Raw genomic sequence first — 13,576 nt, forward strand, 5'->3', positions numbered from 1 at the left:
AAGCTCTTCACTGTGAGGCGCTGGCACAAGCTGCCCAGAGCAGCTGTGGCTGCCCCATCCCTGGCACTGTCCAAGGCCAGGCTGGATGGGTTTGGGCAGCCTGAGCTGGTGAGGTTCCTGCTCATGGCAGGGGGCTGGAAGTAGACAACGTTTAAGTCCCTTTCAGCCCAAACCATCGTTGATTCTATGGTTTACAGCTGCTATCGAAGAATATATTCCACATTGATACAAAACATCATCTCCAGGTAATGAAAGTTTTAAATTGATGTGGCTGAGCTTAAATGATTTCTCACGGTCAGCTTGTGTTTTGTGTAAGTGATGTATTCTAGTCTTGAAAAAAAAAACAACAAAAAGCTTCTGCTTACCTGTGAGATTCTCTTGGTCCTGGTCCACACGCTTTCTCTCCATTTCTACTACTCGCCTTTGAATGCCTCTGTAGCTGATGTCACTGAAGTCTTGCATGTTCTTTTTCACACGTTCTGTAATGGGGTCAGTAACTACAGGTGTGAAAGTACCTTTGTTTTTCTCAAAATCCTCATGGTATTTCACCTGCAATGTACAATGAAATGTTTGTCCCTCTGTAGATTAGACAAATGATCGGTTTTATTCTTGCTTTCTTAAGTAAAATGTCTAGTAGAGAGGTGTGCTGCAGTTCTGAATTTTTGTTTTCTCCCCTCCAAAGAACAATGAGGGAGAGCCTAATCCCAACCATGCCTTTTCTGTGGAGTTACTATTGCTTTTTGCATTTAGTAATGTGGGTGACCAGTTGGTAAATGTATATTGTCCCTTGTGACAGCAACCCTGGTGTCTCTTGAGAACAAGGTCATGTTTTTAGTTAAATCACTGCCAACTTAATCCACCTATAAATGCTCTTACCGTGGAAATGTGTTTCTGGGTCTCTCGTACGCGCCGCATTTCAGGTGTATCCAGTACATAAGCAGCTTTGCCTTGTACTTGTTTTCGGAAGCTATCTGAATAAAGAACCTGCCAGGTAAGAAAAAGGAAGTGAGCACAGGGCACAAAACTAATTCTGCACCGTGAGGAGTGGCTGTGCTGATGCAAGGCAACCTGGCAGAGAAGGTTAAAGAATGTAAAACAGGCACCAGCAATTCTTGGTGAATAATGTTAGAATGCAAAGCAAATTTCTTTTTCATAATTATATGAGATGTGGACAGCACTGGACATGATCACAAACCTTGCTTTTCTCAACTAAAAGATCTTTCCTTTTTTTTTAAAAAAAAAAAAAACCTTGTAATAATAGGTAGAGAGGTAAAGTAGTACTAATATTTCAGGTAACGTTTTCGTAGATCTGATGGGCACTTTAACTTTAGTGAAGTAATTGTGAAACAGACACCATGACATGTATTTCTGATTAAAATATTACAATTTTAGCTGGTTTTGCAGTTATAGCTGGTTTCTCAGTTATAACAGTAGCGACAAGCTTCTGTAAATGTTTGTTTGCAGCTGTTGTATCCCTGGATTTATCGAGCAAACCTTGACGTCTGTATGTACACAAACCTTTGGAGGCTGGGGTATGTCAGCACTTTTACAGCTGGAGCAACAGGTTAGCAATGATGTGCCTAAAGGAGGCCACTTCCAACTTTGACAGGTTTGTATAAATTGCAAGATATTATCAGAAATCTAGCAAAATATATTGTTACTGAAGAATATTTTATATCTCATACAGTATAAGACCAGTAAACACAGAAGATATTTGCAAGAGAAGGCAACATAGATTTTTGAAATTTGGTTATTGGAAAAAAAAAAAAACAACAAACTAAAGCATTTAATCACACAGAAAGAAATAGTTGTGTCACAAAATGGAAGAAAAAGTATGATAGGATTTGGTTTTAGCATTGTTACTTCATTCTTCAAAACTGGGTAGCCAGGTAGCACTATTAACATCTGCACTGTTAATTTGCATTGAGTGGGAATTCCAGGAGTTTAAATATTAGTTTTTAAAGTATTTTCGTGTATCAGCAGAATAGGACTTACCGAGCTGATGTTTTCTTGATTGCGTTTAGCTCTCTCCATCTCTGGAGTCATTGGTGTTGGAGTTCCTTTTGCTAGATGTTCTTTGTACAAAACCTACAGTGTAAAAAAGGTGTCCACAAGTCAGACTGGCATAACTCCCAGCTCGGTCTGTAAGTGGGGTTATTGTTTAAGCATACTCATCACTGCAGGGGTAGAAAAGATCTGGGGAAGTAAAGCATCTAATAAAAAGTTATTTGCTAGAGCAGAAGGTAAAAAACAGAAGGGAAAAATAGGCAAAAATAAGGAAAACTGAGTGAAGAAGGATATATTAGAAGTGGATTTTTTTTTTCAGAATGGTTATTCTTAGTATAAGGCAGTTGTCTGTCTTCTTTCAGTACCGAGCTAATCTGTTCTTGATTGCGTTTGACTCTCTCCATCTCTGGAGTGACCGGTGTGGGGGTTGCCTTCCCTAAGCCTTCTTTGTATACAACCTACAGACCACAAAGTAACCCAAAGTCACAAAGGTACAGATTGAAAAACGTGATGTTACTGGTTTTAGAATAAATGCCATCCATTATGAAAAGAAAAAAAAAAACCAGGAAAAATGGTATTAAAAAGTTAATTGATAAAAAAAAAATCTTTCATGTACTGTAATTTTAAACTATGACTTTCTAAATTTGGGGGGAAAATTAGAGGGTTAAATAAAAACCAGGCAAACTTAAGTTATTTAAAAAAAAAAAAAGCTCTGTTTTAGCCCCTTTACTTCTTCCAGACAATACCGAGCTAATTTGTTCTTGATTGCGTTTCACTCTCTCCATCTCTGGAGTGATAGGTGTGGGGGTTGCGCGCCCCAAGTTTTCTTTGTATAACACCTGTGGGATACAGAACATGTATCCAGTATCTTAAAAAACAACAAAAAGTCAGAAGGCTTTGAACACAAGTTATTACTTAGTTATAGAATTTCAAAAAGTCATGATGGGTTATGATGCGTAGCACTGCACAAAAGCCAAACATCTACAGTTATCGGAGGGGTAAGAAAAACTGTAAAAGAATAGCTTGTTATATCTTGGGGGGAGGGAGGGTTTTAAAAAAAAAAAAAAGGGCTCTATCCAGCTACAGCTATGACCATGGCTCTACAGGTCTTGGGGAAGCTGCCTGTGTCCCTAAGAAATGTTTTGTCTACCCCACTGAGAAAGCAGCTCTTCCTGCTCTCCAGTTGCAGTTACAAAGCAAAATACGGAACAAACAGGATGAGAAGCTAAATGTGTAAATGTGAACCATCGGAGCCGGTTACGATCCAGGAGGCGCAGAGAATCCCCTGTGAGCAAACCCTGGCTGGAAGCAGTTGGTGAGGTTTCTCTGCAGGGGAGAGCCGGGTTTTGTCGCCTCCCTGGCAGTGGGCAGCCAGCTAAGGCCGGGTGTCAGCGGTGGGTGCCCTGTCCCCATCATGGCACCGTCACACCTACACGCGACCCTGGTCCGTGAGGCCACCCAAAAACCTCACAGGTACGCCGCAATGCTGGGCCAGGCAGCCTTCACGGCACTACAGTCACCTGTGGGGCAGGGAGGTGGGGTTTTCAGGGCAGGGTGCTCAGGTTTTTGTTTATTTCCTTCCCCACTAAAGTCAAATAGCACTGAAAAGCAACTGACAGCTGGACCGCTAGGCGCGGGGCCACAGCGCTGCACCACTTCCCAGCAGGGCACGAGGCTGTTGATGTCTGGATGGAGCCCCCAGTAACAGAACTGAGCTGCAGAAAACTTGTAAGTTTTTGGATCAGCATGTTAACACCGAAGCCAAGTTATTTTAGAAGAAGAGAGATTAATTTGCAGAAACAAATATATCTATATTTTTAAACTAAAATCAGTTTTCAGTTGGTAGTTAGAATGTTACTTTTTTAAAATATAGGCGCAAAGGAAAAAATAATCTATTTTTTAAGGTACCGAGCTAATGATTTCTTGATTGCGCTTGACTCTCTCCATCTCTGGAGTGATTGGTGTTGGGGTCACTTTCCCCACATTTTCTTTGTACAAAACCTATAGGATACAAGGGAGTATCCAAAGATCATTAAAAAGGTAACAACAGAACACAAACAATCACATACAATAAGGCTTTTGGGTTATTACACCTAGGAGGGGTTAGACTTGGCACCACTGCTGGTCCTGAAGGAAGCAATGGGCGTTTTGCCATGAATCTAGGATGCAGCAATGGACCCATATGGTATCAATTGGGCACGAAAGCAAGAGAGTAATAAGAAATAGTTAAAAAAAAAAAAAAAGCAAAGAAACAATGTCCATCAGAAGAAAAAAAAAAAGGCAAACAGTTCTAGTAAAATCCTGCTTCAGACAGTGTTAAATAGAAGCTATTACAACTTGTCTGTAAACACAAAAAACTAGGGGTTTTGCTATGACACAGGCTTATTTTTTAAAGTTAGGAAGCACAGATTATTAAAACTGCTACAGGCTGTTAAACACTTCAGATCTTTAGGAACTGGTTTCCTGTTAAAAATACCGAGCTAATGATCTCTTGATTGCGTTTGACTCTTTCCATCTCAGGAGTGACAGGTGTTGGGGTGGCTTTCCCTATGTTTTCTTTATACAACACCTATGAGACATAAAGGAGCCAAAGAAAGCAACAATAAATAAACAGCCATCTGTAAACAAAGGTGAAGCCTAAGGCATCTTTTTCTGTTATTTAATATCACAGGGCCTAGGCATTATATATATATTTATGGAAGGTACTTAGCAACATTGAAGTAGGGTTTGGCACGCTGCGTTTTTAACTAAGGATGACCCAATACATAACTACGTACTATATAAATGCGACTACAACCTACTATGCTGAGGGGCTAAGAATGTTATGAGTATTCAAATTATAACAAAAAGAATGTCAGCATTGCAGAGAAGACGAAAGTTTGTTAAAAGTTTGTAGGATTAGAATAGGGCATCAAAATAAGTCTTAACTACAACAAAAACTGTAACAAGTCAATGTTATTGCTGTAAACCACGGTGAGAGGTGGGTAAGAAGTACGCACGTATTGAAGCTGCTTTAGAGCTAGGATTGGCATTATTTTCGAGCAAGTGTTACAAACTCCATTTATTAAAACTGTTAAAATGTTCATTTAAACAGCGTTAAAGGAAACTTTTTTTCTTGGCAAAGTACCGAGCTACAGATTTCTTGATTGCGTTTGACCCTCTCCATCTCTGGAGTGATCGGAGTGGGGGTTCCAGTCCCCACGCTCTCTTTGTACAACACCTGTGTAGTAACAAAAAGCATCCAAAACAAAATCAGAACTCAGTAACGATTACATTCAACATGAAACTAAACAGTTGAGGCTCCTGGATCTTAATCTGCTCTCATGCAGAGCTCTAAAAGCTACCCCTGAAGGCACTGAGGACTGGGCTTGCACTAGGTAGGGTCTGAAGGCAAAGCTGTCCCTGCTTGCATCTTAGAAGATGCAATGATCCAACACAGAGACCTCTTACATCAATACTGCTGCACAACTACATTTTCATGGTGGAGGGAAGCTTTTTAGACTACCACTGAACCCTGCTGGAAAATCAGACCCTCCCTACTCTATGGCAAGAGCACTAAAACAGGAAAGTGATAGGATTTAAAAAAACAACAACAACAAAACACTAAAAGGAAGTAAAAGGAAATCAGAACAGGGAGCAAAAATGGTTAAAGATATTTAGGATTATGTAAATAATTACATATACGAAGAGTAAGATGTAAGTAAGACTAGAAAATACAGTACAGTGAGGGAAAAAGGATATTTTAGCAATTGATTATGTTGGTTATGTGGAAGTAAGGAGTGGAATTGTTCCATTTTTAATAAAGGTTAAAAAGTTCAGTTTAAGTGGAGTTAAAGGGAATACATCTTTTCCTCCACAAAATACCGAGCTAATGTGTTCTTGATTGCGTTTCACCCTCTCAACCTCAGGAGTGACAGGTATTGGGGTTCCTGTCCCCAGATCCTCTTTGTACAACACCTGTGGGCAATAGGGCTGGATTAAAAAGAAGAAACAAGCAAACAAAAGTAACATGCAGCTTGCTAAGAAAAAAGAATGTTTTTCAAAGTTGCTCTGAGCCAAAGCTTGGAATAAAAAAAGGAAAACTTACAACCTTCCTAAAAACGATTAAGCTGAAGACATACTCTGCAAAGACTCCTGGCAGAAAGCTACAATACCTTTGCTATTTGCTTCTCAGCATCTATTAAAAAAAAAAAAGTCTCTGCAACAGTAGATAAAGACTTCCTAAAGGAAGACGGTATCAAATAAAACACAAAAGGAACAAAGGAAAAACTGTTTCATTTACCCATTCCATAAACATCACAGCAGGTTAAGCTGGCATGTATTAGAGTGCTGTTACACTGAGCTCATTGCCACAGCTTTGTCAGGTGCAAATAGTTTAGTTTCGGTATGGAAAGTAAATAAAATCAGAAAAAAAAAGAAACAAAACTGAGGATGAAGTGATTAACAGAAGGAAAATCTGGATATTTAAGAATTTAAAAAAAAAGATAATCGGAATCAAAAGAAGGGTGGAAGCTAAAAGTTGTTGTTATTAACATTGCATAATCCAATCAGAGGAACAAAAATTATGTAAGTAAGTAATGATTACAGAGGAAAAAAATCTCAAAGGGAAGAGGATATTCCTTTTTAAGTTGATTATAGGGGAATAAGAGTATTTTGGGGTAGTAAAATTATTTTTAAATAGATCAAAAGGGAACGTTCTGCTTTGCAAACTGAGAAATACCGAGCTAAAATTTTCTTGATTGCGTTTGACTCTTTCAATCTCAGGAGTGACAGGTGTTGGGGTTCCTGTCCCCACCTCCTCTTTGTACAACACCTGTGGGATAACACGGCTACATGAAAGGAAGGCAGAGGAACAAGCAGACAACAGGAGCATTTTGTTTGCTGAGAGAACAAGCGGAACACAAGAGAGATGTTTTCTGAGTTGCCCTGAACAATCATACAGATTAAAACCCCCAAAGTCCATAGCTAGCTCAGCACGTGGATGAGCGAGTTAAACACCAAACACCACTACGGCTTGTAGCAGGATGCTGGAATACCTTCCCGGCTGGGCTGGCTGCTTCTCAAGGTACACATTTAAAACTGCTGGGTAGCTAGAATATTAAGTCTTTCATAAGTTATAACGACTGGTTTTTTGTCTTTTCGCTAGTTGTGAGGTAAAGCTGTTCCTGGCTGTACTTGAGCCATTGGAGGGCCAGGCCCTAATGCTCCATCCCAAAACTTTGCCACACACCACAATGACGAGTCAATCCTTCCCCTACGAGAAATGCTACCAATTATCCAGAATTTATCATCACAGAATCTGGTTTGCTTATTACAAGAACTACAAAGAGACATGATCATAATACAGGTGTACATATGAACTTGGTACAGGAGAAATTACAGTTATCGGTACTCTCCTACCTTACTTGAAACTTTCTCACCCCACAAAACATACTAATGCTGCCAATTTGTTACCCTGCAAAGCTGGGCTTCCAGCATATCTATAGCCTACACCACCTGGAAATCCGGGCCACTGTCTTTCTGCAGCAAAATTAAAGACCTCCTAAAGGAAGAAGGTATCAAGTACGACACAAAAGGAACAAAGAAATAAATGTCATTTCATTTACCCATCCCATAAACATCACAGCAAGTTACACCGGTGTGTATTAGCGCACTGTTATACTGAGCTCGTTGCCACAGGTTCGTATTAGACCACAAATAGTTTAGTTTTTATATGCAGTAAAACCAGGAAAAAAAAACTAACACAACAATAACCCATAACCAAGGATTGAAGTGATTAACAAAGGGAAAAGCAGATATTAAAGAAAAAAAAATGTTGAGTCAAAAAAAAACAACTTGGAAAACAGAACCTAAAAGGTACCATTGTTAAGATGATCTAATTGAAACAGGAAAGAAAAGGAGAAATGGAAAAATGGAGTAAGTAACAATTATGGAGGAAAAAACGTCAAAACAAGGGGAAGAGGATATTGTTCTTTGTGTAAGTTGATTATAGGGGAACAAGAGTATTCTGGGGGTATTAAAATTATTTTTAAATAGAACAAAAGGGAATGTTCTGCTTTGCAAACTGAGAAATACCGAGCTAAAGATTTCTTGATTGCGTTTGACTCTTTCAATCTCAGGAGTGACAGGTGTTGGGGTTCCTGTCCCCACATCCTCTTTGTACAACACCTATATGGTAACACAGTAGTATAAAAAAAATAAGAACAAAAGGAAGAATGCAATTGATAGAGGGAACGTCACAGTTATCTTTTATGCTCACCACATCCATTAGAAAGCAGGAAAAATTAGGAAGTTTAAACCAATTAACAATTGTGATCAGTTCAAAGGAAGTGTTCTGAGACCTAGAAATAATGCATCCTAGGTCTTAGATATGCTTCAACACAACCATAAAGCATTAGGAAAATGGAATTAAGCAAATTCAAAAAACTGTTTCTTAAAAAAGGCAAAACACTTCAAGCTTCACAAAAAAAAAAAAGAAGAAACTTTAAAAATTAAAGGCCATGACGCATTACGTGTTAAGATTACTATAATATCTTTTAAAAATGATTGCATAAAATATAACTAACAATGATTAAAAATTTAACAGTAGAAAAGGAATGTCTCTGTGAGTTAATTACTGAGAGCAGAACATTTACAAGTGTTAAAGAGTCCTCTAAAATGAAGTTATAGGGATCATTTTCTTAAATTGCAAAAAAGTACCGAGCTAAAGTTTTCTTGATTGCGTTTGACCCTCTCCATCTCAGGAGTTACAGGTACTGGGGTCCCAATTCCCAGCCCCTCTTTGTACAACACCTGTGTGGCAACAGGGAGGTATTTTTGGGGTTTTGGTTTTTTAAGGAAAAAGAAGGGAAAGAGGAAGATGGGGGGGAGAGAGAGAGAGAGAAGAAAAGTAATTTAATATAGTGAAACTTTGAAGTATGACAAATACAATTTTGTCAGCCTTGTTCAAATGCTAGCAAAAAAAAAAAAAGGCAATCAAAATAATCAGCTAATGACAGTAAACCTCCTAGGAACATTAGCCTTCTCACCTGGGTGTGCCAGCAAGAACTGCAAGAATTCTTTTTGTGAAAGCAGAGCTTGAACTACACCACCTGAAAACTTTTTTGCATTTACGCCTTCTTCCCCAAAGGAGTCTGTTTACTTACATAAAAGATCTTAGTGGTCAGCTTTGCCTCTAAGATTGCCTCTCACCAGTATAAAAGAGAGACATGATGGTCACAGAGACAGTTAAACATAGTGAAAAGTGTAACAGTGGTGACGTCTCTGAACTGTCCTATTAATCTCAAGTCAGGTCTGAATTTTGTATCTGTCACGTCTGAATTTGGTCAGACTGAGTCAAAACTAGTCCCAAGACACTATAATTAAAACTGAAATATACTACAAAATTACAACATAAAGCACTTCCAGTTGTGCAGGGGGACAGGAATGTGTTAGAAGCAGAAACAATTCTGGATAGAAATGCATTGCTACAGTAATTTTCCCTTAATTACACAATTTTCTTCATTTTTCACATTATAGTGACATGGGGATGCTGCCCAGGTTTTCTTACAAAGACCTGTAGGATATAAGAAAGCATCCAACACAACAAAACCAGGAAAATACAAACAAAGTCCGGGTGCATTAGATTGCTTTGCTTCACAGTGTTAAGAGTTCATTTTTCATTTGCACTGCACCAGTGTGGTGAGTCTGAGGAATGTTAGAAGGATCAACTTTGTTACCGAGGAGAAGTCACTCAGAATGTCACTATTTTGATGGGAAGAAAACTTATGGAACTGCTTAGCTTTAAGTAAATGAGGTTAAAAATTCACAGCTGGAATAATTTAATGACAATTAAGTTAGACTGAGGTAAAAAAATAAAATTCATAGGATACTGACAAGGCTTTAGTTATTTGATTAAGAAAAGGTTGTTCAAAGTTCAACAAAGAATTGAAATAAAAAATTAATACGGAGGAGTTAAAAAGATTCGATTTGCATTCTAAACGGTAGGTTGTGTTTCATTTAGTACTACCGAGCTAATGTTCTCTTGATTGCGTTTGACTCTCTCCGTCTCTGGAGTGACCGGTGTGGGGATGCCAGTCCCTAAGCCCTCTTTGTATAATACCTGTGAGGTACAAGAAAGTTTCCACAAAAACAAAACAAACCAAACCAAAAAGAAAAACCACCACACTCAACACAGGCAAAATAATTAAATCTCATTATTTTGTGAGTTATGTTTAGTGTTACGGTCACTTTTTAATTAATTACACACTTGTTCTAGAGGCTAATATTAAGGAACTGGCTGATGGTTGATTATTCTGTAAATATGACTACAGACACTAGGAGATAAAGGGTTAAGATAAAACAAACATGGGGAGAAACACTGGATTGATTTCACAGCTTACTACCAGCTTTGTTTCTTAAAAGAAATTTATGAGAAGTTGTCAATCACTCAAAAAAGTTAAACCGCAAAAAGGTGGAATAATTGAGTTAAAAATATTGTCAGGGAAAAGAAAGGAGAAGGGTGAGATTCTAAATCACTGAAGGAAACCAGAATACATGTTAGGATGTTATGCAAAAATGAGTCGCCTTTTTTTTTTTAAATACCGAGCTAATGTGTTCTTGATTGCGTTTCACTCTCTCTATTTCTGGAGTGACAGGTGTTGGGATACCTGTCCCTAGGTCCTCTTTGTACAATACCTGCAGAACACAAGCACCCAGAAAGGTGAGAAGATCATATTCCTTCCGTAATATCTACAATACATGTGGATAGGCAATTTACCTGGTTAACAGATAAATACAAACTGGGATTATATGTAAACGTGCAAAAGATATTTTACTCCGTAAGTACAGTCACCAGCTCAGCAAAGCTCTTAATGTCTACATTTAGGTGCTTGGAAACACAGAAGTCACTAGAGGACTTCATTATAATAGGACACAAATTTAAATACTCTGCTAATCTGGAATGAGAGGTAGGTATCTTCTGCTTTTCATTTTAGTTTAGGAAATGTCATAGTACTTCTTTTCAGGCAGTCAATATTTCCAGAGTTTTTTTTCACGGTGTTAACAAACAGCTGAATTTAGTTGTGGGCTAGATTTCATTTTGATCTCTACTTTTTCAGAACATTATCGTATTATTTCATTTTAAGGCTCTAGTGAGAAAACAATCTCATATTACTAGATTTAATTTAACCTACAATTGTTTGATCAAAAATTGCCTTTTCCATGATGGACGACAAATGTCCTAAACCTAATCATGTAGAAACACATTACAAATGCACCAGCAATTCTCGCAAATTTGTAAACTACTTGCAAACTGCATTTCATTGGTTGACGTCATTGAAAAAAGAAAAAAAATACAAAAATAAAGGATTCACAGCAAGAGAAAACAAATTATGTAACTTGAAAGTTAGAAAAATGAAGAATCATTTGAAAAAAAATCAATTATGCACTAGTGACCTGCAAAAGTCTCTAGTACCATAAACAGCTCAAGAGGGAATCAGTACTTAAAATTAGGAACAGTAAATCATGAGATATTCACTGTATGGGAGCCATTGCTCCTCAGCATTGTATAGCAAACATCTGAGGTACCAGTGATCAAAAGAACATATCCTCCCTCAACACTGCATTCAGGAAATGCTGGCTCAAAATCTGGAGAGCAGGGTTTAATTATCAGAATCTACACTTAACTAGATATGGGAAAAGCGAGATACTTTTTCCCATTTAAAACTGTTAATAGTTTCTGTGACTACAAAAAGAGGCTCCATTTATTTTTTTCCACACAGTTCTTTCTAGCTGTTCACTTTTTTTCAGAATAATTGTAAGATATCATCCGGGTATTTTTTGGTTTTAGTTCTGTGCTTAGAAAAGGTCACAGAAATAATTCAGGGAAGTGGCTGATGGTAATGATTACTGCAAAATTCAGATATTTAAACTTCCTGCCGCTGACTATAGGGATTTAAGGGATCTGTTCTTTCAACAATAAATACCACAAACAATATCAAAGGCTGGAGCCTGAGCTCTGCAAGATTATATGGGTAAGACGAAAATATTGGCCACTACCGAGCTGATGTGCTTCTGTGTCTCCTTGACACGTTTCACTTCGGGGAGATCGGGAATTGGAGTTCCTTTTCCAATACTCTCCTTGTACTTAATCTGCAAAGGCAGAGACATTAGAAAGTTAGACTTATATTTAAGCACAGCTGATACATGTATGGGTAACAAATTGCATGACTAAAGAAACACAGGTCATTTACACAACTCACTGAAATCTCAAGTACTAGATGTATTCTAATGGCAAAGAAGTTAGCAAGGAATTTTCTTTTAGAATTAATTATTAGATAACTCAGGCCACAGCCTAAAATATAGTAGTTTAAGAATAACTCAGAGCAGGGTAAAAAAGCAGTCTCGTATGAACGAAAAGTTTTCAGTTGAAACTTAAAATTTGGGTATCTAATATCTTCCAGGTGCTAAACTTCAGCAAAAACAAAACCCCTGATTTATAACAACCAAACCATTTCAATGTATCAAACACTAAGTTACAAAAACCTGTGATGTTAAAAACTAAAAAAATAATAATAATAATATAAAAATCTTAGCTTAATGGCATTAAAATAGGCACCTGGATTGCCATGCGGATTAATTAGAGCATTAACCTGATTTCAAGAAGGCTGAAAATGTCAAAGATCTCATTGGCTTCAACATGAGCAGAAAGCTGGTGTTAAAGTACTCCCATCATCTTTACAAGCAATCTGTTAGAAGGTAACTGCTGCGGAGATTTCACTGTGAAGGGCACTTTCATAAAAGCACTGTCTAGAAACTGTTATAAATGCCTTTGAACAGATCTGATATGATGTGGTCTTTCTAGCAATGAAAGCAGAACTCTGGATTTGTAAAAATCTATCTATTTAATATAGGTGAGGGTCATCATACAATATTTTAGCAATTAAGTGTTTGATATCAGTGCTATTTTCATTTTTACTTTAGCATAACCAAAAAAAAAAAGAGAATAGTATTTCAGAAAAATGTATTTAACATAATATGCAACAAATGGCTGAAATGTTAGTATCTCTTATACTAAAATAATGTCAGAATTCAAATAAAAAGCATGAAAAAAATTACAAATCTTGAGTTACATACAGTTATTCCAATATATGAGTATTACAACTTTTTAATAGAATATAAAGGTTTTACAAGATATGCTTTAGTAGTCTTTTGACACTGCCTGCGCTAACATCCTCACAGACAAGCTAACAAAGTGTGGGTTAGGTAAGTGCACAGTGAAGCGGGCTGACAGCTGGCTGAGTGACCAAGCCCAGAGCTTTGTGACCACTGGCACAAGGGCCAGTCGGAGACCAGTCACCAGTGGTGTGCCCCAGGGATCAATATGGGGGCCGATACTGTTTAACATCATTGGCGACCTGGGTGCTGGGACAGAACGCACTCTCAGCAACCTTGCAAATGACAGATCTGGGAGAAGCAGTTGTAAACCTTATGGTTGTGCTGCCATCCAGAGGGACCTTGCCAGGCTGGAGAAATAGGCCAACAGGAACCTCATGAAATTCAAGGGGAAATGCAAAGTCCTGCACCTGGG

General features: G+C 37.9%; 1 protein-coding gene across 1 annotated transcript in view; it reads right to left on the bottom strand.

The window, feature by feature from the left end:
* The window catches only part of NEB (nebulin), a 123,505-nt gene that overhangs the window by 4,673 nt on the left and 105,256 nt on the right, over window positions 1-13,576 (bottom strand). Inside the window, exons 139-152 of the mRNA XM_040562351.1 lie at window positions 12,046-12,138; window positions 10,591-10,683; window positions 10,016-10,108; window positions 8,707-8,799; window positions 6,728-6,820; window positions 5,872-5,964; window positions 5,135-5,227; window positions 4,484-4,576; window positions 3,916-4,008; window positions 2,754-2,846; window positions 2,373-2,465; window positions 1,996-2,088; window positions 877-984; window positions 366-549 (exon numbers count right to left, since the gene is read on the bottom strand). Of these exons, the coding sequence (XP_040418285.1) occupies window positions 366-549; window positions 877-984; window positions 1,996-2,088; window positions 2,373-2,465; window positions 2,754-2,846; window positions 3,916-4,008; window positions 4,484-4,576; window positions 5,135-5,227; window positions 5,872-5,964; window positions 6,728-6,820; window positions 8,707-8,799; window positions 10,016-10,108; window positions 10,591-10,683; window positions 12,046-12,138 (1,408 nt within the window). The remainder of the gene's footprint in view (window positions 1-365; window positions 550-876; window positions 985-1,995; window positions 2,089-2,372; window positions 2,466-2,753; window positions 2,847-3,915; window positions 4,009-4,483; window positions 4,577-5,134; window positions 5,228-5,871; window positions 5,965-6,727; window positions 6,821-8,706; window positions 8,800-10,015; window positions 10,109-10,590; window positions 10,684-12,045; window positions 12,139-13,576) is intronic.

Source organism: Cygnus olor, chromosome 6, assembly GCF_009769625.2.
Source record: "Cygnus olor isolate bCygOlo1 chromosome 6, bCygOlo1.pri.v2, whole genome shotgun sequence".
In the NCBI taxonomy this organism is placed as follows: domain Eukaryota; kingdom Metazoa; phylum Chordata; class Aves; order Anseriformes; family Anatidae; genus Cygnus; species Cygnus olor.